This window comes from Ursus maritimus, unplaced genomic scaffold (assembly GCF_017311325.1).
Source record: "Ursus maritimus isolate PB19 unplaced genomic scaffold, ASM1731132v1 scaffold_35, whole genome shotgun sequence".
Taxonomy (NCBI): Eukaryota; Metazoa; Chordata; class Mammalia; order Carnivora; family Ursidae; genus Ursus; species Ursus maritimus.
The window spans coordinates 8363714-8388111 of record NW_024426119.1 but is presented as its reverse complement, the minus strand read 5'-3'; the positions used below and the strand labels follow the sequence as shown (position 1 = coordinate 8388111).

Sequence of the window (24398 nt, the reverse complement as noted above, 5' to 3'; positions counted from 1 at the left end):
TCCATAAACAAACAGCATTGGAAACACCTGAGAGCTTGTTAGAAACACAGTCTGGGGTCCCAGCCCATACTCCTGCATCAGAATCTGCATTTCTGTCAAGTTAGAGAAGTCCTGTTGTGCATTGTATTTCCCCAAATTTAGGGTATGTCAGAATCACCTGGGAGCACTTGTTGAGCTCAATCCCTCCTCAATATTTTCACTCAGTGGGTCTGGGGTGATGACCAGAAATCTGCATTTTAACAAGCATCCCAGGTTATTCTTACGCAGGTGACTCCATGGATCACACCTGAGAAACACTCTAAAACAACTGAGAAATATTCTCGAACTGTTTCCTAGAACACCAAAAGCGATAGCTGATTATGTCTCCCAGCCTCAATTTAGACGGGTCTTTTTTTTTTTTTTTTTTTTTAAGATTTTATTTATTTATTTGACAGAGATAGAGACAGCCAGCGAGAGAGGGAACACAAGCAGGGGGAGCGGGAGAGGAAGAAGCAGGCTCATAGCTGAAGAGCCTGATGTGGGGCTCGATCCCATAACGCCAGGATCACGCCCTGAGCCGAAGGCAGACGCTTAACCGCTGTGCCACCCAGGCGCCCCTAGACGGGTCTTTTTAACCTGAAAAAGAGAGATCTAGGAGGTAACAATAACTCTTTTACATGTCAATATGTGGTAATTAGGTTGTAATAATGAGGATGATGATTAAAACTTCAATTTTACATTAAATCAAATTTAAAAAAATAAGGGCAAAAGGCCTTCAATCGACCCAGAATTTAGTGGAGGCAGTGTGAAGTAAGAAATATCTACCCAAGTAAATTGGAGTCTCCTTCCCCTTATACAACTCTTGTCAGTCTGTGAGTCAAGGTCTCCTCACTAATAAAATGAAGGTAAATAACAACCTGCCGGCGGAGAGAAAGAACCTGCCTATCAACTTTCTGCACTTTTGTCCCCAGTACCATAAGACTGGGAGGAGTAAACTTCCTGGGAGACTAAGCAGCCTCCGGAGGCTCATTTTTGCCAGCTCAGATTTGCCCGGAAGCCGACGCCACCTGGCCAGAGGTGGGGCTCTGGCGATCTAAGTGGGCCCCTCCGCTGACGCGTCTGCGCCAAGGGGCTTGGGAGACACCCTCTACCCCCCGCCCAGTCCGGCGGAGAGACTCCGTCGTCCATAATTCATTAAGAACCTCTTCTCCATTGGCTGACGCCACTACCCGCGCTGGCAGCGGCCCAATGAGGAAGGAGTTGAGCTGAGCCTTCTGAATAGTGAACGAGCTTCCGTGACGTAACGACCAGAGATTGGCTGCGACGGCACGAGGCGGGGCCAGCACGGGCGGCGGCGAGAGCGGCTCGGGCAGCTCAGTGCGAGCCGGGGAGGGTAGAACCCGGAGCGGGGTCGGAACGCCGGGCAGGCTCTGAGAGGGCGGGCGCGGGGCTCGGACCGGCCACAGGATGTTCAGCTGGATGGGGCGGCAGGCGGGCGGGCGCGAGCGCGCGGGAGGCGCGGACGCGGTGCAGACGGTGACTGGCGGCCTGCGCTCGCTCTACCTGCGCAAGGTGCTGCCGCTGGAGGAGGCGTACCGCTTCCACGAGTTCCACTCGCCGGCGCTGGAGGACGCGGACTTCGAGAACAAGCCCATGATCCTGCTGGTGGGCCAGTACAGCACGGGCAAGACCACCTTCATCAGGTAAGCCGCCCCGCCCGCTCGTCACCCCCGCCGGGACCCCTGCTCCCACCACCTAGGTGGAGGCGGTCCTCCCCACGTGTGCGTGTGCTGTCACCAGCCCCCCACAGCCCTCGGACGTCCTGCGGCGCCCACTTCCCCTGTGCGGAATCCCCTCTCGGCTGTTTCCCCCTCCAGCATGGGCATGAGCTCAGGTTCCCGGTCCAAGCGCGGTGCCCGGGAGCCCTCAGCCTCGCCCCGGGGTGCGGCCGCCCAAGAAGGGGCTGGTTCTCCTCCACGCAGGCAGGAAGGTCCCCGGAACGCCTTCTCCATGTACTCTGAGCCCTCCTTCCTTGCTCTTGGTAAGGGACTCTTCTGACTGGATTTGTCCTGTCACCCTGGCCTGGGGACCCGGGGAAGCGAGGGAGGAGAGCGAGCCTATAATAAGCATCTCTTTGATGAGCGAGTGAGGCCTAGGGCTAGAAAGGGGGACGGAGGTGTGTGGTGTCCGAATGGGCTATTGAGTCATAGTTGAAGAATTAAGCCCGGCGCATAACTATTTACCGAATGAATGAATGAATGAATGAATAAGTGAATGAATGAATGAATGGCAACAGTAGAGGGTACTTTTCCAACGCCCCCTTCCCTTGAAGTCCTTGCATGCCGTCCCCCACCACAGTGTTGGGGGGAGCGGGTAGAGAGGCCGCTTTCATCCAGCTCTTGCACAGCCTCGCCTTTATCCGGCCATAGGAAGTGAACTGTGTAGCAGCCCCAGCCGGCGCCCAGTGGAACTAAGGGGGAGTGTCATATTACTCTTCGTTAGTTTCCATTTCTTAGGTGGGTCATTCCCTCCTCCCTTGACAACTGAAAATATTTGTCATGCTTGCTCTGTCTCCAAAAGCACACAATTACCGTGCATGCGCAAGGCTCAAATCGTATAGCTTCCTCTGAAGTGATTTTTGTTGGGAAATCATTTACATCGAAGCAAATTGCTTTTTGAAGAGACTGTGTTACTTCTAAAGCAGAAGTAAGACACTTTTAAGACTCACTTTTTTTTGGTTAGGAAACTTATTTTCCTGGATTAAACTCTGGGTCAGTTAAAGTGACTAATCACTTACGGTTTGGTCTAGGGTTTGGGAAATTGTAACAATCTCTCCATCATTGATGTTCAACAGGTGTTCAGAATACTGCATCTATATTTGGATATATGCCGTTTCCATTAAACGGCGGCCTCTTTTTCTCCACACCAGTGACCTAAATAGTTCCTACAAATAGAGTAGTTGTCACTACAGGAAACGTGTTCAATCCAGGCATACAGATACGCTATGAATGAATTCAGCAAAGCAAATACACTATATTGAAATATAGTTCTAGATAGTACAGTGAATGTGAAGGAAGACTGAAGGAAATAATTTTTAAATTGACTTATTTGGTGCTTATTAATAAGGTAAAAATAGTATTAAATATATCACCCCAGACACTCAAACCATAGAAATCTTAACAGTAACTGGTACCTTGAAAGATGAAAGACAATACCTTTAAGGTCTTGGTGATACTAACCAGTTTTTAAGTAGATGGGCTACTGAAGTATTGTGACCAAGTGGTACAAGAGTGGGAGATGGGCCTTTTGAAACACACAGATAAAGGATAAGAAGCTGGCATTGTCATAATTATACTAATTGCAGACATTAGCAGTGGCATGCTCATAGTACCCTGGGCAGTTCCTCCTGGCTATCTCTGCCACGGGGCTTTCCTGTGCCCTGCGTGATTAGGGAGCCCTGCTGCTGCTGTACCCACCTGGATGTGATGTGGCCATCTGTCTGCTCACATAGCCTCACTCTTCTCTTTCATCATTTGTGGGGAGCTCCCTGGAATGGCTAAGCATACTTTTAAGAAAGATTTTGACATTTGACTCCTGGCGGCTTCATCCAAATGGACCACTTCTCAGTAGGCGCTGGAGCCGTGTGCAACCTCAAGGTGAGGGAGGAGTCACCTTAACAAGAGGTCACTTGCTCTTGGGACCTTCCCTGGCCTAAGTGACTTTGTCCTTAGGAAGTAGGCACAAAGTGGACCTGTGAGGTTAGAAGGAAATCAAGGTGCGCAGGAAGTAAGCCACCAGACTCCTGAGTTTGGTTTCAGAGTGGAGCTAGGAGGGAGATTTAACTCCTAGGAGAAAAGCCCCAAACAAAAGGGTAGCTACCCTCTAGAGCCTGCCCTGGAACTGGGAAGCAGTGGAGTTGGCCCAGGGTGCTGACCATTTTGGATCCTGCCTACATCCATGGCTGTCTTTTCTCTGAAGCCGGTCAGTGCCTGGGTTATTTGTTTCTAGCCATTGAGCACTAGAAGCTCATACTTGGCTGTGGTGTACACCTATTTACATAGTCAAAGATTCCCATCCACCTGGCTTCCTGTATATCCCAAGACGTCACTGGTAACACAGAGCCTGCACTGATAGGAAGGAAACTTCTCTCATTCTAAAGCTAGTCAGCAAAGCCTTTGATGTGCACTGCACACCTTTAATAAAACCGTTCTTTCCTCCTTTCGTCCCATGACTGGTAAGAAGTAAGAGCCCCATTAAAACATGGTGAGCCAAGACTTCATCAGGAGTGAGGAAATTAAGCGTGTGCCTTGTTCTAATCAAAAGGTCTAGATGGGATGGATGAAGAACCTGAGTGTCAAAAACTATACTTATTTTTTGGAAGTGTATGGAAGTATATGGAAGGAGAGTCTTGGTGGGCCCTCCTCCCATGGATCACAAAACTGGCCCAGAAGGTGACTTCAGATGTGAAGGAGCTATTTGTCAAAGCCTCCTTGGGATAGAAACAGAACAGCTGATAAACCTATTGTCTCACTGACAGTTTCATTTCTCTGAAGGCAGGATGCTGTGTGAGAAACCATGGGTGCTCTACCTCTAACCAACAAGTAAGAGTTGGCCAAAGAAGAGACGGGCATGGGGACAGTGGCCATGTTGTCTTAGATGATGTAACGGCCAAGGAAGGGTGGATATTGGGCTCAGCCAGGGTCGTATCCAAAACCTGTGGAAAACAGATTTCAGAGATTCCCCCAGAAGATCGCTGTGAAGGAACACATTTCCACTGAGAGGATGTGAGGCTCACTGAAAATCAGTTCAAACCACACAGTTGCATATTTTGGTTTTTAAGAGCTCCACTTTCTCTTATCCTCTTACACCCTGTCCCCTTCTCCCAGAAAAATTTATTCTAATGAGGACAAAAGAGGAAAGTCATTCAAGAGACTGTATGGGCTTTAAAAGGTAGAGCGCAAAGCAATTAGGCAAGAAAAAGAAATGGAATGTAGATTGGAAAGAAGTAAAACCATCTCTATTCACAAAGGGCATGATCACATATATAGAAAATCCTAAAAAAAATTTAAAATAAACAAGTTAAGCAAAGTGTTAGGATACAATATCAATATACAACATCAGTTATATTTCTATGCACTAGCAATGAACAATCTGAAATTAAAAAAATAATTCCATTTATAATGACATCTAAAAGAATAAAATATTTAGAAATAAATTTAACAAAAGTATAAAATTTATGCACTGGAAACTACAAAACTTTGTTTCACGAAATTTAAGAAAACCTAAAAACAAAACAAAACAAGAAAGACATCCCATTTGCATGGATTGGAAGACTTAATATTTTTAGAAGAGCTGTCCTGCTCAAAGTGGTCTATGATTCCATGCAGTCCCTACCAAAATCCCAGCTGCCTTCTTTACAGAAATTGACAAGCTGATCCTAAAATTCACTTGGAAATGTGAGGGATCCAGATTACCCAAGACAGTCTTGAAAGAGAACAAAATTGGAGTTCTCATACTTTCTCATTCCAAAGCTTCCTACAAAGCTACAATAAACAAGACAGTGTGATAGTAGTATAAATATAGACATAGAGACCAAGAGAATAGAACTGAGAGTCCAGAAATAAACCCATATTTCCGGTAAATTTGTTTCTCCAAGGGTTCCAAGACAATTCAATGGAGGAAAGAACATTCTTTTCAACAAATGATGGTGGACAACTAGATATCCACATTGCAAAGGGAATAAGAGTGGCTACTAATGGGTACAGGGTTTCTTTTTGGGGTAATGAAATGTTCTGAAATTAGTGGTATTAGTTGCATAACTTAGTGAAGGTACTAAAAGCCAGAGAACTGTGCCCTTTAAAAGGGTAGGTTTTATGGTATGTGAATTTTATCTCAATTATAAGTATAAAACAGTTCAGTCTTCCAACAGTTCAGCATCCTGTGATTTTTTTTTTAATTTCTGTAACTGTGCAGTCAGTGCCAGTCAAGTAATTTCTGTTATCTGTATGCAATAATTTAAAATAAAAATGGTTGCCAGAAAGAAAGCGAACCAAAAATTGTGGAAATAAGCCAAAAGAACACATGGACAAAAGGAACTAAGGAATATACACGAGGGGGAAAGGGAGTACAGGGCTGCCTGGGTGATGCAGTCAGTTAAGCATCTGACTCTTGGTTTCAGCTCAGGTGATGATCTCAGGTCATGAGATCCAGCCCCGCAGTGGGCTCTACGCTGAGCACAGAGTCTGCTTAAGACGCTCTCCCTCTGTCCCTCCCCTGTGCGCGATTTCTCTCTCCCTCCCTCCCTCTCTCTCAAATAAATAAATAAATCTTTAAAGAAAGAAAAGGGAGTACAAGTAGCTATCACACAGTGCCTATATTTTCCCCCGTATATTCTCGTCAGTGTATAAACATGTTCATTCTTCCTAACACTCACGTTAGTAAAACCAAAGTCTAATATTTTCCTATGAAATGCTTGATAAAGTAATTGTGTTTTAAAACTTTAAATATCATTTAAATATAGTGGTTAATAGGGCAAAAGGGGACTCAAGTTCCATACGCAAGTGTGGGAACAAGGTTTAGGGACAGTATGAAGTGTTAAGAAGCGGGTAAGCAGGCTGGGAAGGCGAAGATGCCTCGGACAAGAAAAGGCCTTTTCCGGTATGAGTAGAACAAGAAAAAGAATCAGGAAGTGATAGGCCCACCGCTTGGGACTCTTGCTGTAACTTTCAGAGAAAGCAGAACTACTCAGCTAGTATTGTCTTGTCTCCTTTTCTCTCAAAAGCAAATGATCCAGAGATGGGAAAGGGAGCCCAGCCACGTGGGAGAGGGGATCCAAGCCCTCTAGAGGGTGGGGAGCTCCCCAGGGGCTGCGCAAGCATGGCCCCGTAAATACAGGGGTGGGGGGGTGCAGTCGGGAGCAGATGGCAGGGCCAGATAGGAAGAACTTGTAGTTGTGCTCAAAGAGCTGTGTCTGGTGATTTTTAAAAAGTTATGAAGAGTATGAGGAGTTTCAGAAAACTTAAAGCAGGCAGATGTCCTAGTTTTCAGAAAAAGGGGGAGATAGATTCTATTAAAGAACAAAGCTCAACTTCATTCCTTTGATAAGCTCTAGACTCTGTCATTAAAGCGAAGAGAAGTGAAGGCGCTCACTAGGAGGCAGCGTGGTTTACCCATTAAAGAAAATCCCATTAAGGAACCACTGTGGGCCCCCTTGGGTGGTTCTCACTGTCAGCCAGGCACTGGAGCCCCTGAAAATGATAGTCTTCTCTGCCAAATACCAAGCCCTTTGTAGATCTTTCTGAAATGCTGAAATATTTAATTTTTACAGAAGAATGGACTATCTATAATATACGATATAAGATCATACCTGTATACCCCACTGTCCATTTATTCAAATAATATTGATTTCTGGGAAGGGTCTGGCTATCCCAGAACTTAAGAGTTTCGTGGGGAATATGGATAAGAATCCACAAGGTACTAGGGTTCTGGGTGACCAAGCTGTGACAGTTGCAGCACAGGGTGGGATGGGGGCATAGGAGGGGCCCTTCGTCTGGGGTGGAGGTTGCAAAAGGCCTCCCTGATGACACAGCCTAAAAGCTGAGCCCCGAGGAATGAGCCAGAATTAGCTGCCCAAATCAGACCAGGAAATGAGGGCAAGAAATGTCAATGATGAGGCCCAGGTTTCTTAGATAACTGGGTGGGTGGTGGAGCTAGCCACTGAGATGGGGACACATGGAGAGGAAGAGTGAGGGCATAATTATGAGTTTAGATTTAAACCCATGTTTAGGTCGACACCCAGGTGTAGAGCCCACAAGGGCTTGGGCATACGGGTCTGGAGTGAGAGGAAGATGAGCTTGTGGAGACACAAGGAAAAGTCACCAGAGAGGTGGGTGGTGATTCAGAGCCGTCCTAGGGCTCGTTTGATTGCAAGTAACAGAAACACAACTGAAGGAGGCTTAAGGGGAAAGGTACATTTTCTCATGAAACAAATCAGACCAGGGTGTGCTGGCTCCGGGCCTGGCCCAGGACCCCAAGTGCTGCCATCTGGTCTCTGTCTCTCAGCTCTGCTGCCTTCCTCGTGTTGGCTTCCCTCTCAGGCAGTTGCCCTTCATGGGGTGGGGGTGGGGGCAGGTGGCCATCTCCGATTCCAGACTCACCTTCTGCCAGCTCAGCAACCCCAGTGGGGAAATAAAGAGAACCTCTTCCCAACGGTCTCTGAAAAAGTGTTACGTTTGAGTCTCATTGGCTAGACCTTGGCCATACCCATCCTAAACCAATTCCCTGAGCCAAGGGAATAAAATACCCATGCCTGCAGTGGGGTGGCCAGCCCCCAAGCCATGCGGACTAAGAATAGGGCAACGTGGCTCCTCAGGGTGCTGCTGTCAAAAAAGGGAGAATACTCGCTACACAGTGAGGCATCAGGCAGCCCCCACAAAAGCCAGGGGAAGAGAGGGCATGGTCAGCAGGGCCAGATGCTTCTGGGAAAAGGGTTGAAGTGGATCCAGGGGATTAGCCATCAGGAGCCAGGGTGACCTTGGCAAGAGCCATGCCAGTAAGTGGTGGTGATGGAAGCCAGGTGGCGGTGGGCTGAGGAGTGAGTGGGAGGTGAAGCGTCAAATATAGAAAACTCTCAGCAACTGGGTACTGCAGGGGAGGAACTGTGCCCTGGTGACAGGCATTCCGGTGAAAGCCGTTATAAGCTGATGGAAGGGACCGTAGAAAGTGAGCAGCTGGTATCTCAGAAACCTAAGAAGAGGCAGGCCTCAGAGTGGGGGAGGGGGGCCTCCAGGGCAGGGGGTGTGGTGGGGGTGGCAGCAGTCACGTAGGGAGACCCTGCAGGTTGGCCTCCTGTCCACGTACTACATGACCTGCCTGACGAACAGCAGCAATGCCACCGGATGAGGAGAAATGTGAGGGGAAATGTGTTCGGGTTTTTTTTTTAATTATGAAATTCTCTTCCTTAACTCACATCTAGAAACTTAGTTCTAAAAGACATTCAGTATACTTTTCAAGACCTTGGAAAATTATGGACTAGAAAGCCGTGGTTCCTGGATCTGGCTGTGGGTCAGCAACACTGGGAGCCTGAGAACAGATTCCAGGGCCTCCATCCCAGACCTCCTGAACTGTAATCTCTGGGGGAGAGGCTCTGAAATCTGGTTTGGGTTTGGTTTTTATAACCACCTCCCAGAGTCATTTTTAGGTCGCCTCCCCCAGGAAATATTTGGGAATCATTGATAGACAAAGGTTCAACTAATGGAATCATGATGGTTGAACTTTTTAAGCCTGAGGCGGGGTCAGCCTCAACCCAGAAGAGAGAGGCTCACTTTGGTGGCCCTTCCATGGCATGTGGTCCAAGCTCCATCTGTTCACATTCTTAGCGAATGACCTAGATGAAGACATAGAAGTCATGCTTACAAAACTGGGAATTATGCAAAAAATGCAATTTAATAAACAGCCTTTTTCACTTAATATGATATGATCAGCTTTTTCTTGTGTCATGAAGTGATCTTCAGAAATAGCTTTCATGGCTGCATCCTAGTCTATCCTACAGCTTGGAACATTGTTTCTAATTTTATGCTGTTATCTATAATATTGCAGTGGGCATTCTTGGCTGTAAATCTTTGCATGTCTCGGTTTTTTTTTTTTCCTTAGATAGGGCCCGAGTATGAATTACTGCATCAAAAGGTATAAATATTTGTCAAGTTTATGTATTACATATGTGTATATATAATATTTTATATAAAAGAAAACATTATATATTTTATTCTGAATATGTATATGTACATATATTCCTTTTCAGAAAAGTCATTCCAAATTAGATTCCCACCACAGAATCTAATATGAGGATCATTATTTCACCAAACTGTCAGTAAAACTATGTATTATTATTTAAAAACAAGTGTGACAGGAAAAACTTTCTTTTATTTTTTTTAAGATTTTATTTATTTATTTTGAGAGAAAGAGAGCACAATCAGGACCAGCAGCAGGCAGAGAGAGAAGCAGGCTCCCCACTGAGCGGGGAGCCCAATGCAAGACTCGATCCCAGGACCCTGGGATCATGACTGGAGCAGAAGGCAGGTGCTTAACTGACTGAGCCACCCAGGCGCCCTTTGTTTTTTTTATTTTTTAGCATTATCAAATAATCGTACCTTTTCCCACTACCCCATGAGGCTTTCTCATATGCTAATTTATTAGATATTGGGATCCTTTGGAGCCTTTCTGTCCTATCATATCACTCTGTTGGTAGATTCTTATGCCCACACCCTACTATCTTAAGGACTATCACTTTAAAACATTTTTCAGTTAAATAGCAATGCAGACCCTTCTGATCTCACTTCTCTTTATTTTACAAATACTGTCAATCATCATTTCCTGTTTTTCTTTCAGAGGAACTTTAAAATTACTTCATTAGATTCTTCCCAGAAAATACCCTGGGATCCGTTTGTATTGGAACTGCACTGAATCTGGTATTTGCTCTTCCCCAGCAGAAGCACAGCATGGCTCTGACTCCGACCTTTTCTAGATCTCAGAAAGGTGTTTGATTTACTTACATAGGTTCTATATACTCTGTGTTGTTCTTAGGTATTTTATATTCCTTCACTCTTATGAATCAGATTTTTCCCCTTATATTTTCTAGATGGATGTTGCGAGTATGTGAGATAGCTACTGATTTTTATGTGGTTTTGTTTTGTATCTGTTCATTTGATTCAAGTTACCCTCACACTTTTCAGTAGGTTCTCTTGGATTTTCTAGATAGACAGCTGTATCAGTTACATTCGTGATTACTTTGTTTCCCCCTCTGTTTCATATTTGGTTGTATTAGGGAGGCCGGCGTCCACATCAAGCTTCTAACAGTGATGACAATGCTTTTGTTATTTCACCGTAAGATATGATGTTAGCTGCTGGTTTAATATTTTATAAATTAATCACAGTACGAAATTTTCTATTACTAGTTTTAAAAGAATTTCATTTGAAAACACTGGAACAGAGGTTGAGCTTCAGTAAATGCCTTTTTTACTTTTTCCTTTAACTTGTGTTCTGTGGAAGGTAATTCTGGGAGATTGTTCAATAGGTGTTCAAAAAAGGTCCCACCGTTGAGGGATGTTGGGAAATGCTGTGTTCTTGTAGCCTCCTCACGAAGCTTTCCAGTGCTCCCAGATTGACCTCAAGCCTATTGTCTGGCTCATAAATTCCAAGTCCTCACGTAGAAGACACTTAACAGATCTTCACTGCATGAGCAAATGAAAGACCGGAGAAATTAACAGGGCTATAAACAATTGGGAAGCATGTTGCCTCAGATTCCAGTGAACTTCCTCTCCCTTTCCTCTCCTTCCTTTCCCTTCTTTCTCTTTCTTCCAGCCTCCTTCCAGAACTGCATGGAAGGCAGAGTGGAGCAGCTCGGGCACCGGTTAGACAGCAGTGTGCCTTAAGCACATCTCGGCCCTGCATGGTTGAAATGCCATTCATAGCTGGAAAAATCGAGCTGTGAAAAGGCTTTATCCAGCAGATTCCAGTTTCTTGATCCCACGGCTAATGTAGATTCCGTAGGAGGCACAGCCGTTTCAAAGATGATGTCACCTGAGCAAGCAGCCCTGGCCTTCGTATGTCCATGATGCAACTAAGGGAAGAACAAAAATGAAAATAAAAGTCAGGTTTCACACGTAAGAAAGACCTAGAGTCTTAAAATGGAAGCGAAGCTTGGCCTGGCTTAGTTTTTCAGCAACTGAAAGAGGATTAAAATTTTAAAGAAAGCGAGATATCTGCGATATTTATCTCAGCATTATTTGTAAGAGCCAAAAATGGGAAGCTATTTCAACGCCCAAGAGTAAGGAAGTGGCAAACTCAGTCGTTAGACATTCGACTTTGAGTCGTCTGTAGCCGCTAAAAATTGTTTTCAAAGAATTTCTGATGGCCTGAGGATAAACTAATGGTGAAAAATCTCGATGTAAAATTATTTCAACAAATTTGATCCCAATTTTAGAAAGAAAAACTTATATTCGCAGAACAGTGACTGGATGGAAATAGATCAAAGTGTCAAAGGTAGTCAGTGCCCTGTGCTGATGTGGTCTCGTGCAAGCCGCTTACCCTGTCCTACGCGGGGCTGAAATGCCTGCTCCAGCAAGAGTGAGGGCGAAGTGATAAAACGTGTATGAAGTGCCTTATAAGCGGTGCTGTGTCGTTTCATAATAATCCATTGTTCGGCAGTGTCCAGGACTGGTGGTGACGGTGGTGCTCTTACTTCTAGGAAATAATTACATATTCCTGATCATTTTATAAAACTTTTGTGATAACAAATGTTTGATTCTTCTCCCACTTGCATTTCTTGGGATTTTTTTTTTTTTTTAAGATTTTATTTATTTATTCGACAGAGATAGAGACAGCCAGCGAGAGAGGGAACACAAGCAGGGGGAGTGGGAGAGGAAGAAGCAGGCTCATAGTGGAGGAGCCTGATGTGGGGCTCGATCCCATAACGCCGGGATCACGCCCTGAGCCGAAGACAGACGCTTAACCGCTGTGCCACCCAGGTGCCCCGCGTTTCTTGGGATTAAACACGAGGATAAACAAAAGACACTGCTTTAAAAATATTTCTAGATTCAACACAAATCAGAGTTGAAGGACTAACCCTTTCTTTTCATTCGCTCTCCTAGTGAAAGAGTGGATCAAGTATTATCGGTAAAAAATACATTATGTAAAGCTTTCCAACACTTGCTATAAATTGAAATGTATTTAAACTCATAGGCCTGGATTTTTTTTTTAAGATTATTTATTTATTTACTTGACAGAGAGACAGCCAGCGAGAGAGGGAACTCAAGCAGGGGGAGTGGGAGAGGAAGAAGCAGGCTCCCAGCTGAGCAGGGAGCCCGATGCGGGGCTCGATCCCAGGACCCTGGGATCACGCCCTGGGCTGAAGGCAGCCACTTAACGACTGAGCCACCCAGGCGCCCCCATAGCCCTGGATTTTAAAATAAGGAAATACAACAGCTTCTCCACTGCACTCAAAAGTTGTACTTTATGTATTTGTTTCACATCTGTGTGGCTTAAAACCTTAGTAACTCATACTCAAGAGAACAAAATGACCGTTTGGGGATGGTGTCATGCTCTTTTTAAAAATGTCCTAGTCCCATGGGGCGCCTGGGTGGCTCAGTCGTTAAGCGTCTGCCTTCGGCTCAGGGCGTGATCCCAGCGTTCTGGGATCGAGCCCCACATCAGGCTCCTCCGCTGGGAGCCTGCTTCTTCCTCTCCCACTCCCCCTGCCTGTGTTCCCTCTCTCGCTGGCTGTCTCTCTCTCTGTCAAATAAATAAATAAAAAAAAAAATCTTAAAAAAAAAAAAAATGTCCTAGTCCCTATCAATGAACTGAACTCTCAAACTATGCACAGATGCCCGTGTCAGCACAAACATTTCTAAAAATCTCATCATTACACAGGCCATGTGTCTCTAGATTTTGGCTTGAGAATTTAAAAATAGTGCTCCTAAAACACCCCAAATATATGTGCCATATTACTTTAGAGAGTGCTGATTTAATTACTGGATACCTACTAGAAAGTCTTAGATTTGTGTACTTGCTACGATTCACAGAATGCGTTCCTGTAATGCTTGTGTTGCAGGCTGCCTGGGCCTCTCAAGCTCTGATTTAGGGCAGGGAGTGTTCTCACAGGACGGGTAAGAAATCTAAGTTCTAATAAACCACTTATTCTATGTGAGCCTTAGTTTTTTCATTTGTAAAATGGGGATAAAAATAGTACCTACCCCGTAAGGTACTTAGGATGAAATCGATTTATTCATATAAAGACTTCAGCACATAACAAATCCTGAAAAGTTATGTATACAGTAGTCCTCCCTTATGCGCTCTTCTATTTTCCGTGGTTTCACTTACCCACCGTCAACCACAGTCTAGAAGCAGCTGCTTCTGCTTTTGACATATGGTCAGAAGGTCAGTAGGAGCTAATGCTACCTCACGGTGCCTCCGTCGTTCACCTCACCTCATCTCATCACATAGGCATTTTATCATCTCACATCATCACAAGACGAGTGAGTACAGTAGAGTAAGATATTTTGAGAGAAAGACCACATTACATAATTTTTATTACAGTATATTGTTATAATTGTTCTATTTTATGAGTCATTTTTGTTAAGCTCTTACTGTGCCTAATCTATAAATTAAACTTTATCATAGGTGTGTGTGTATAGGAAAAAACATTGTGCCTATAGGGTTCAGGCATCCACTGAGGGGCTTGGAATGTATCCTCGATGAGTAAGGGAGGACTACTGTATTACTAAAATAATTAATGCCTTTCCATTATTCCAAGCACAAGTCAGAACCTAGACGGAGTGCATGGATGAATACCCAGAGGAGACGACATTTGCAGCTGGGATTTTGGAAGTCTATCATTGAAAAACGTACCTTGTTTGGTTTTTGTCATTCTTAAGCCCATCTTTGAGAAGATGGTGCTTGAGTGTCTTGAGGGATTTTCATCATCCTGAAGATTTTGTTTTCCTCTTGATACAAGTGACATTTTTTGCTATGATGTTAAAAAAAAATATTTTTTCTAGCCTAATCAATGGAAGAAAAAAGACACTGTCCACATATATCCTTGCATGAAATCAGCTCCTTGAACCGAGGCTGGGTCACTGTGCCCAGGAGCCATTTGGACGAGACCCGCTGTAGCCTGCAGTGGACGGGGACAAGGAGATGTTTGGTCTCCCATCCTCCCTATCAATCCCCTGCCCAGCTGCTCGGAATCCCAGATGTCTTTTTTTTTTTTTTTTTTTTTACGTTGATGGCTTGGAGCAATCACCCCTGGAAGTAGCAGCTCTTTCTGAGAACACAAGAAAAGGAGAGCCCGGGAAAGTCAGGGGCCAAAGCCCGTCTAATGCACAGGGTGCCTGTGCACAAGCTTGTCGGCCGTGAGCTGCGGCAATGCTCTTCTCTAGTCTTCCTGTGGCCTCTTGTTCCCTTGAATTCTTGTCATTGCAGATAACACCACAAAGTCCCTGGAACTCGTAGCTCTGGGAAAGCCTCTGATACGTCAACGTTTAACACAGTCGATCAGCCTCGTGCCTGTAGGTGACCCATTTTTGCGCATCGTACCTCAGGACCCACTCAGACTCTCCAAGGTTGCTGGTTTTGAAGCTCATCACTTTCTTCACACTTTGTTCACATCGGATACCCCGTGTCCCGGTTGTTCTTAGTTCCCTCAGTGCATCTGACACGTGCCTACCCGCCTGGCAGTGTGACGTCAGCGTCCCTGAGTTTCCCCATCCCCTGATGTAAAACTCTTCTGGGCAGTCAGTGTAGACTATCGTATATTAACTCATGTGTCCGACAGGTCCTACTTAGGGTGCCAGCAGCTGGGGGCTGTGTGGGACCCCAACACTACGGGGCTGAGCCTGGTGTAAAAGCAAAAGCCTTGGGCCAAGAAAGAGGAGCCCCGGCTTCAGTTCTTGCACGGCCACTAGCGAGTCTGACCAGCTAGTCTTTGCCGGCTCTAATCCTCAGTCTCTTCGCCTATCAAGACATGTGGTTGAGCCAAGTGAGTCCTAAGAGAGTTTGGGACTCGAGGGTTCTGAGTGTGTGGATCGCGTCCCGCAGGAAATGACAACCTATCAGAAAAGAGGAGATCGGCCCACAAACAGCACCAATACCGGGTGTTCTGGAGGAGCTCCACAAGGGAAGGGGAGGTGGGGAGTGGCCAGAAAAAAAGGTCCTGGAGTGATCAGGGAGGGAGGACTGCCCGAAGGAGGTGAGAGCAAGTAAGATAGATGGTAAGAGATCATGAGCCATGATTCTCTGCCAGACCAAGGGAATGAAGTAAGGGAAGTCAGGGGCAGGAATTTCAGCCTGGAAGAGACTAATCAAGGAGGGAAGAAGGCCTACAATAGGTGAGGAGCAAGAACCCAGAGCACAAGGCAGAAGGGGGTGGCTCGCGGGGAAGTCACTGGGAAGGACTGGGTTGTTGGTCAAGGCTGTCTGATGAAAGTGGTGCTTTAGAAAAATAATCTCATCTTGCAAGGCAGATGGGGGAGAGGGAGGCTGGGAGGCAGCTGAGCAGGACAGAGGGACCAGAGCCCACATGAGGTGTGATGAGGCAGAAAAGTGAGTGAGGGAGGCCAGAGCCAGATGGCCACCTGGATGAGGGCACGGAGAAAGCCGGTCAGCCCCCGGACACTGGTTCCACACCTACTGTGTTCCAGATGCCATGTTAGGTGCTAGGGTACATTGGTGAGCCAGACAGACGAGGGCCTCCCTCTCAGGGTGTTCCTAATATCCTGGGACAATGACATGCCAACAGGAACATGGCAGAATGTCAGCTCTTGATAAGTGCTCTGATTAGGTTACGAGGTGGGGACAGGGAACCAGACTGGAGAGGCTCCTGTGTCAGGGAGTTCCCCAAGGAAGGAAGCACCATGTGAAATGTAGAGATCTGGGGGAGGGGCTTCCAAGCAATCCCGAGGTGGGAATGGCCTTGGCATATTGAAAAGGTGGTACAAAGGCCAGTGTGATCGGACACTCAGACACTCGTTATTTCAACAAGTATTTATTGAGCACCCCACCCATGTGCCAGAGATCGTTCCAAGCATGTGGGAAGCATTAGTGAACAGAAGAGACTGAAAGCCCTGCTTTCCTGCTGCATATACTCTACCAGGTGGAGGCAGAGAATAAGTCATAAATATAATAAGTGGATTTTATATTATGGTAGAGCCATGGGAAAGAGAAAACAATTTTTTCTTCCAATTTTTTTGCTGTTATAGATAATGCCGCAATGGACACCTCCACACAAAAATCTTTTTCGTGTATCTAGGATTTTTGCTAAGGGTAGATTTCAAGAAGGAGAACTACCCCTATCTTAAAGGCTTTTAACAGAAAGTATCAAATAGCTTTTCAGTGAGGTCATACCAACTGATTATTCCACTAATATATATAAGGGTGTTTATTTTACTAACCCTCACCAGAGTTGGGTATTACGAGCTCTTTAAAGTGTTGATACATTATGTCTTTAATTAGTATTGCTTTGATAATGATATGGAACACTGAATTATGGCTGCTTATTATCTGTGAGAGAGAGTATCACTAAGCAAATTAACAAGGTAAACAAGCTATACAAGAGCCCTTCCTAGTTATCTTCTGTGTCTGGGACCCAAAGATGGAGTGATTTACCAAAGTTCAGAGGCATCTTTTACTTCAAACTGACTCACATTAGCAGCATACTTTAACAAGTATTTGTCAAATATAAACCGAGATATATTTAAGTATATAAATTATTTTAAAAATAATTTAAAGTTCTGCCTGGCAGGGTTGCTACTTAGTAAGTTCTAGCTTCTATTACATTATGACTTTGAAGAGAAACACCTGCTCTTCTTTCAAGAATTTCATACTTTAGGTTTTTCCTTGAAACCCCTATTATTCCAAGATTAGTGGGGTTTGTTGTGCTTTAATATAAACCTATATATTTATGTAAACATCAAAAGCAATTCAGGCTCTCCTTGACAATGATGGCCTGACTTATACACCTTTACATGTGAGTTACTTCCGTGCNNGGGATTCACTGCTGAACCATGGTGTCCACATGCCCCTCCACCCCTGCCTGGGCCCCATCCCCACCTCCCGAGGCCTGGAGCTGGGCTCTCCTCCTGCCCAGGCCTGGGAAGGTGCTGAGATGGGGCAAGATTGCAGAGAGCCACCCAAGGTGGGACCTAACGCTGGGTTTTCCACCGAAAGGTAGTGCTGCAGTTCTGGTTTGTCTCTTTTATTGGTGTGTGTGTGTGTGTGTGTGTGTGTGTGTGTGTGTGTGAGAACATTGTAGGCTATCTTGCAAGCCAGCCATTGCTGTTAACACAGATTTCATGGGAGAGTGCCTGTCAAGTTTCAAATCAACACTTGGACCTGACCCTTTTGTGAGAACTGTGTGTGCTGCAGGGAGCCTGGTGACATTGACTGCTATTCTTCCAAGCCCAGGCCCCCCTCCTCAGTGGTCTCCCTTCCTCTGTCCCACAGATCTCCTGGCATAGCGTCATCCAGGCCATAGGGCGTGGAAATCAAAGTGGACTTGGGAGGGGTGTGATCTGGACTTGAATTCTAGCTATGCTGATGAAAGACTTCAGACTTGAGATCCCAGAGTGTCTGTGAAACCAAAATTCCACATTCATATGTGTATATGAAACCCACATTCTGCTTACACTCTGCAAGTACTGGAGTTTCACGGGGCATGAGATGCCATTGCTGGCTTCTACCAGTATTTCTAAGATTTGTGTGAAATTTCATAAGAATCTGTAAACGTGAACATTTCTACTCCTAAGGGTATTTACTAGTATACTCAGTGCCTGCAAAAGTTTCAAAATTATTAAAAAATTAGATTTGAACATGTTTTGAAAAGTAGCTCCTTTTCTCCCCAGCTTTTCTCTAGGGAGAATGGCGAGAGCTGGCCTGTTGTTGTTAGGGCAGCCCCAGGACCATGCAGGAAGACAGTGGGGAGAACTCTCCTCCCTCACTTTTGAGGAGAAACAGGATTGCAATGTCTGTGGCCGGGACAGTCTGCTTGAGGGCGCTGAACTCCCCTGGTGCTCCTCATCTCCAAGCAAACCACTGGCTCAAACCCAGGTTTAAAACATTATCTGGAGGACGCCTGGGTGGCTCAGTCAGTTAAGCCTCTGCCTTCGGCTCATGTCATGATCCCAGGGTCCTGGGATCAAGTCCTGCATCAGGCTCCCTGCTCAATGGCGAGTCTGCTTCTCCCTCTGCCCCTCCCTCCTGCTCATGCTCTCTCTCTCTCATAAATAAATAAAATAAAATAAAAATTTAAAAAACCAAAAATAAACGAACAAAAAACATTGTCTGGAGACAGCCAAGACCTGGAGTCCAACTGCCTGCGTTCCGTTTCCCCTGAAACACATTTCTTATTGTGTGACCTTAGGCAAGCTGCTTGGCTTTTCTGATGCCCCAGTTTTCCCACCTGTAAAATGGGAATAATGTTAGTGCCCACTTCAGAGTGTTACGGGGATTACACGAACAGCTGTGCATGTGGAGGGCTTTGTACTCCAGGTAAATAACAAGCACTTGGTAAAAGCTGGGTGCTATTATCCAATCGTTTTTTTCACATTTCCTCAAAATTAAGGCGACATATTTAAATGTTGTCTTTTCTGGTGCTTCACAACTTCACAGAAATGTAGAACCTTCGGATGACATAAAAACTAGCAATGAGATCAGCTAAATGTTCGGAATATAGCCTGCTAAGGTGGCTAAAGAATTTCAGTTTTATTGGCATAGAAAACATGGGTGCCTGTGATGACCTAATTTCTTATTCTTAGAAAGATGGCAAAGTTGTGTTGGACAGTTGAGAGTGCAGTCCCTTCTGTCCCGGGACATAGAATCAGGAGTTCAGGCCTAAATTTGATCAGTTGGAACATTTTAGAAATAAACAGTTTAGGACTAAATGGGTTGTTGGCTGCAGGAATGGGGAGCGGGAGAAAACTGTGCACATTCATACCCTTGAGCTTCTTTCCCAGGGTCAAGGGTCACCACCCTGGGATGCTTGGGACATGGTTCCCCCTTATCACCTCCAACAGGGATTCCTTTCCACGCTCCCCACTCCGGAAGGTGTTGCCTTTCCACCTGTTGCTTGGTAATGAGGGAAATGTATTCCAAAGTACTCCTTTCTTGTTCCCCTGGGCTGCAAAGGAAGGAGAGAGTAGTCTTTGCCCAGCGCCCCCCCCCATTCCACATATGCATAAATACAGGGAAGTGTGGTTCTTCTTTGTGGAAAGGAAATCTTGGTGGGGAGGGAGGGGCTCCGAGGGAAGTGAAGTGCTGGCAGTGGAAGGCCTGGTGGGGAGGAGCGATGTTACGGCTCAGCCGTTTTCCACAGAAAGCAGACATTCCCCATCACTTTTCCCCACCACCTCTGGCCGCCTTGCCCCACCCCAGCGGTATCACTGAGCCAGTCCTTGGCCTGTATCCCATCAGTTGATCTCCTCGGCCCCTGAATAGGAACCCTCACCGACATTTGCTAGGCCCACTGTGCAATTGTGCAGGTTGAATTCCATGAGGGCACTGGGCAGGGGAGCATGTGCGGGGCAAAATCCAGCGAGCTTGCTAAGCTATGAACCCTGGTGCAGGGCTGTGGCTGCCTGGAGGAAGGGGCATCATTTTCCAGTTTGCACATAGGGCTGGTAATGGCCCCAGTGGTATCTAATCTGAACTGCATCCCCCCCCCCCGCCCCTTCTTCAANNNCAGGGGAACTCTTTAGAGATTGGCTTTCATGGCCATGACCTCAAGGAACCCAAGGGAGCTGTAAAGGATGTGCTGGCCTCAATGATCACTAGTGACAAGGAGGGGAGATGGTTCATTATTTTGTTCACTACACTGAGTGCCCTCTGTGGGCAGGCAGAGTGCTGGGTGCGGGGCTGTGCATCTGGCCGTAGGCATGGGCCTGCCTGCAAGGGCCCACAATCAGAAAAATGCGGTGCCCCTGGTGAGCACCATCATGGCTGCAGGCACACGGTGCCCGGAGCCCACAGAGGAGGTGTGCCCAACACTGGAGGGACGGGGACACTTCCCAAAAGGAGGTGGGCCTGAGCAGGTTCTAGCAGGATGCCCAGGAGCTGGCTGGGTCCACTTCCCTGGGGTGGTGTCTGTGGTGCCAATGGAAGCAGGAACGGGAATTGTGCTGAGCAAAGGTACATTTCAGAAGACCCAGGAAGTCTGCAAGATGCCTGACCTGTGACTAGGCCTCAGGGGGGAGGGGAGCTAGGGCTGAGGTCTCTAGATTTTAAGCTTTGAAAATTTGTCATTAGCAAAAGAGTAAAATGCCAGTCATTCTCCTTTTCTTGGTGGTTGTATTTCTAGGCCCACGAAGCTTTCTGGTCTCTTGCTTTGTGATAACTTGCTAAGTTTCTTTTCTGTTTCCCTCTCCCAGATACTTACTGGAGCAAGACTTCCCAGGCATGAGGATTGGTCCAGAGCCCACCACCGATTCCTTCATCGCTGTGATGTATGGGGAGACTGAGGGCAGCACCCCAGGGAACGCTCTAGTCGTGGACCCCAAAAAGCCATTTCGAAAGCTTAGTCGCTTTGGAAATGCTTTCCTGAATCGGTAAGGACCAGCAGCCTGCCATCTTAGGTCAGGTTGTTTAAACCTTTTCTTTGAATTCTTGCCAATTACGTATAAAGTTTCAAAAAACGGAATGGAGCATGTGTGTTCTAGAAGAGAGAAGCTATAAAGAATATGCTTATTGTACTCAAATATTTGAAAAGATTATCATAGAAAATGATCATTTACTACCTATTCTGGGTGGCTTCAGAGGACAGAGCTAAGGCCTGGGATTGGACGTGATAAGGCCACGCAGTACAGGGAATACATTTCTAATAATTTCAGCTGCACGGAAATGGATCAAGTTGCCTTGTCAGGAAGCGAGCTCCCTGTCATTGACACTGTTAAGTGGTGGCTGGATGGCCACCGCTGAGGCATGGTGTGCTGGGGACTCCTGTACTGAGAACTTAGCCCAGAGGACCCCCAGATTCAGCCTGTTGATTATTCCAGGACAGGTCACCTCACCTGCCCAGCTGCCCCTTATGCTTCTCACTCCCAAGCTCTGAGTTGCTTCCTTATTCATTAAGGCCGGGCAGGGAAATAGAGGCAAAACAATACAAAAGTTACATTTGTGACTTGGTCCTTCTGTGACAGGTGAAGTCGTGGGATGGCTGAGGTTCTGTCTTAGCTGGAGCTGTGTTTCGTTTGTACTGCCCTGTACCCCCTCTCCAGCGCTCCCAATGAACCGGGGGTGTGGACGCAGGGCACCTGTCCTCTCGGACTGACCTGCCGTCCCCTCCCTCTCCTTCCTCCTCTTTGCCACTCCTAGCTTTTTTTTTTTTTTTTAACTCTCTTTCTTCTCTCCTGCCCTACCCCTCTCCCCTCCATTCCTCTCTTTTATGAGTCTCCTGCCTGAGACCAGTTACTCTGGGGGGCGTGGGCTGTGGGGGTGCAAAGCCAGGGAGGGGTCATCCAAACAAAAGAAACTGCACTTTTTTTAGATGGTTTAAAAAACAGGAACGGCTCCTCCCAGCCAGCTGCCGTCCTCCCAGAGGCTGAGGTGCCTCATTGCCCAACTCGGGGCGGGGGGGGGGCGTCCCTCACAAGGACAAGGGGAAGAATGCTGTGTCCAGGCGCTGTGCGGTGGCTCTGCCAAGGGCAGCCCAAGCAACCTCCAGAGATGCCTCTGGGAGAAACCGGACTTGAGGGGCTTTTTGATGCTCTTATCATAAATCAAAGGAGGCATCCAAATGGCATCTGGGGAATATGGCAGGAGGATAAACGGAAATCCAGAGATGATACAGATGGAGTCACAGAGAAGTTCCATCTTGCTGCTGACAGTGATTTGCAGAATACTGTCCAGATGACTTTTTTCCACCTGCAGGATGCTCTCTGGGAGGAGTTTCCTCCTCATCTCCAGAGCGGCCTTGGTTGGCACCAGAGCCTCTCCTGTGGGAGAAGTAGGGGTTGAGCCCAGGTGGGAGAGCACCAGAGGGTCTCCTGAGACAATTGAGGGGAAGTGGGACAAAAAGCTCCCCCATCAGGGCCTCCCGGGGAGCCCTGGTCATGGAGCAGGCAAGAACCAGGCTTCCTGTCCCAAGATGGGCTCTGGAAGATTCCAGAGGCCTAGAAAGTGCAGGGCATTAAGCTCCTTCTCCATGAGAGACTGCCCGGAATCCCATGGTTTCATTACCACTGCCTTTAGTCTTACTCTCTTTTTTGCCTGACAAAGGCTTAAAAAAGAAACAAGCTGCCACTTTTTTCACACTCCTAGTTTGTGGAGTCCATATTCACAAGGGGAAACCCTGGAAAAATGGCCATCGACTTGTTTTCTTTTGGCAGATGGTTTACTTCCCTAACAAATCTATCTTTTTTCAAATGCCAAAGATACAGCAGATGAGTATGGAAAAGAGGCATTTAAGAAAATTTTGAATGGCAGGGCTCATGATCTGGGATCTAAAACTTGCTGAAAATAATCCATGCATTATATAATCAAGCGTTAATTGAGAATACACAGAAAATATTAGCAAATAATAATATGGCACTTACTGTATGTCAGAGTTCTAAACTTTACTTGTAGGTCGGCTCTAAATCTTCAGCAAACCCCTGTGACCTAGGTGCTGCTCTTACCCCCAACGTAGACAGCGGGAGTTGATGCATAGAAGGTAATTTAACTTCCACACGGTCACTCAGCCGCTAAGTGGCAGTGCTTGAATTGGAACTCAGGCCATCTGGCCCAGAATCCCTACTAGTGACCACTGGACTGCCAAAGGGTGTGACATTTGGACTGAGAATCACTGCCCCCTATCGAACTTTGAAGGCTGTCTTTAATGTAGCCCACGAGCAATGATGATAAAGGTGATGATTTTGTCCCCAATTATAGATAAATAATTTCATATACACTACTTTTTCTGGGTTACTAAGACCTAGAAAAATGGCTATTATGGCCATTTGACAGATGAGAAAACTGAGAGCAAAGAAGTAAAATGACTTACCCAAGAAAAGGCAGAGACAATATTAGAATTCAGTTTCCTCTTCCCTTCTGTCCACCACCCTGCACCTCACGGAGCACAGGCAAAGACGAGTTTCAGTTCCAGCCACGCTGGTGGCCACGCATATGTGAGGCTCACGTGTAAGGGACGCGCCTCATTGCACCTAAGAGTAAACAGCATGACTAAGTCATATCCACACAACAGTGCTGTTGTTTCAGCCAGTGCTTGTGTAAGAAAAAAGTCAGTTAGTGTAGGGCGCTCAAACATGTGTATGTAATTATAGTGTCCCTGTGGGAGCACCGGCGGGGCTAGCTCTAGCAGCAGGCAGAGTCCTCTTTGCATCGCAGACTTCTGGGAACAAGGTCAAAATACAGTACTTAGTAGGAATGGGAATTGGTTGGTTGTCTGCAAGGGAGAACTTTCTCCCCCCATCCACCGAGCAACCTACGGCTGGCGGTTCACCCCTGGGATAGGTCTCATTACCCTGGCGCTCTCATTACAGGGCATTGGCTTGAGGCTCTGCCCCCAGGGGCATCTTTAAAAGAGGTTAGTACCAGGTGACACCTGGAGGGTGTCAGCCTCGAAGCCTTAGGCAAACCCGCGCAGCCTGAGTTTCTATGCAGAAGGCTGGTTTCTAAGAAAGTAACGGAGGGTCTAGGGAGCAGTTCTGAGAAGAGAAGACAAATTCCCAAAAAGCCAGCTTCAAATTCTGGAAATTTCACACTTGAACAATCAAAGGTGTTGAGTCCACAACCAAAAGAGTTCTGTGGAAACAACGTTAATGCGACATTCCAAAGCTCCACTATGCTCCCTTGCCTGGAAGAGGAATTCCCCAGTCGGGCCTGTCTTGGAGCGGCTCTGGGGGAATGTGGTCACTGAGGCTCCACAGTCTGGTACCCGG

At 46.4% G+C, this 24398-nt stretch overlaps 1 protein-coding gene across 1 annotated transcript in view; it reads left to right on the top strand.

Moving 5' to 3' along the window:
- Window positions 1–1246: 1246 nt before the first annotated feature.
- Window positions 1247–24398, top strand: part of EHD4 (EH domain containing 4) — a 79138-nt gene continuing 55986 nt past the window's right edge. The window contains exons 1-2 of the mRNA XM_040620493.1: window positions 1247–1682; window positions 20892–21068. Of these exons, the coding sequence (XP_040476427.1) occupies window positions 1447–1682; window positions 20892–21068 (413 nt within the window). The 5' untranslated portion in view covers window positions 1247–1446. The remainder of the gene's footprint in view (window positions 1683–20891; window positions 21069–24398) is intronic.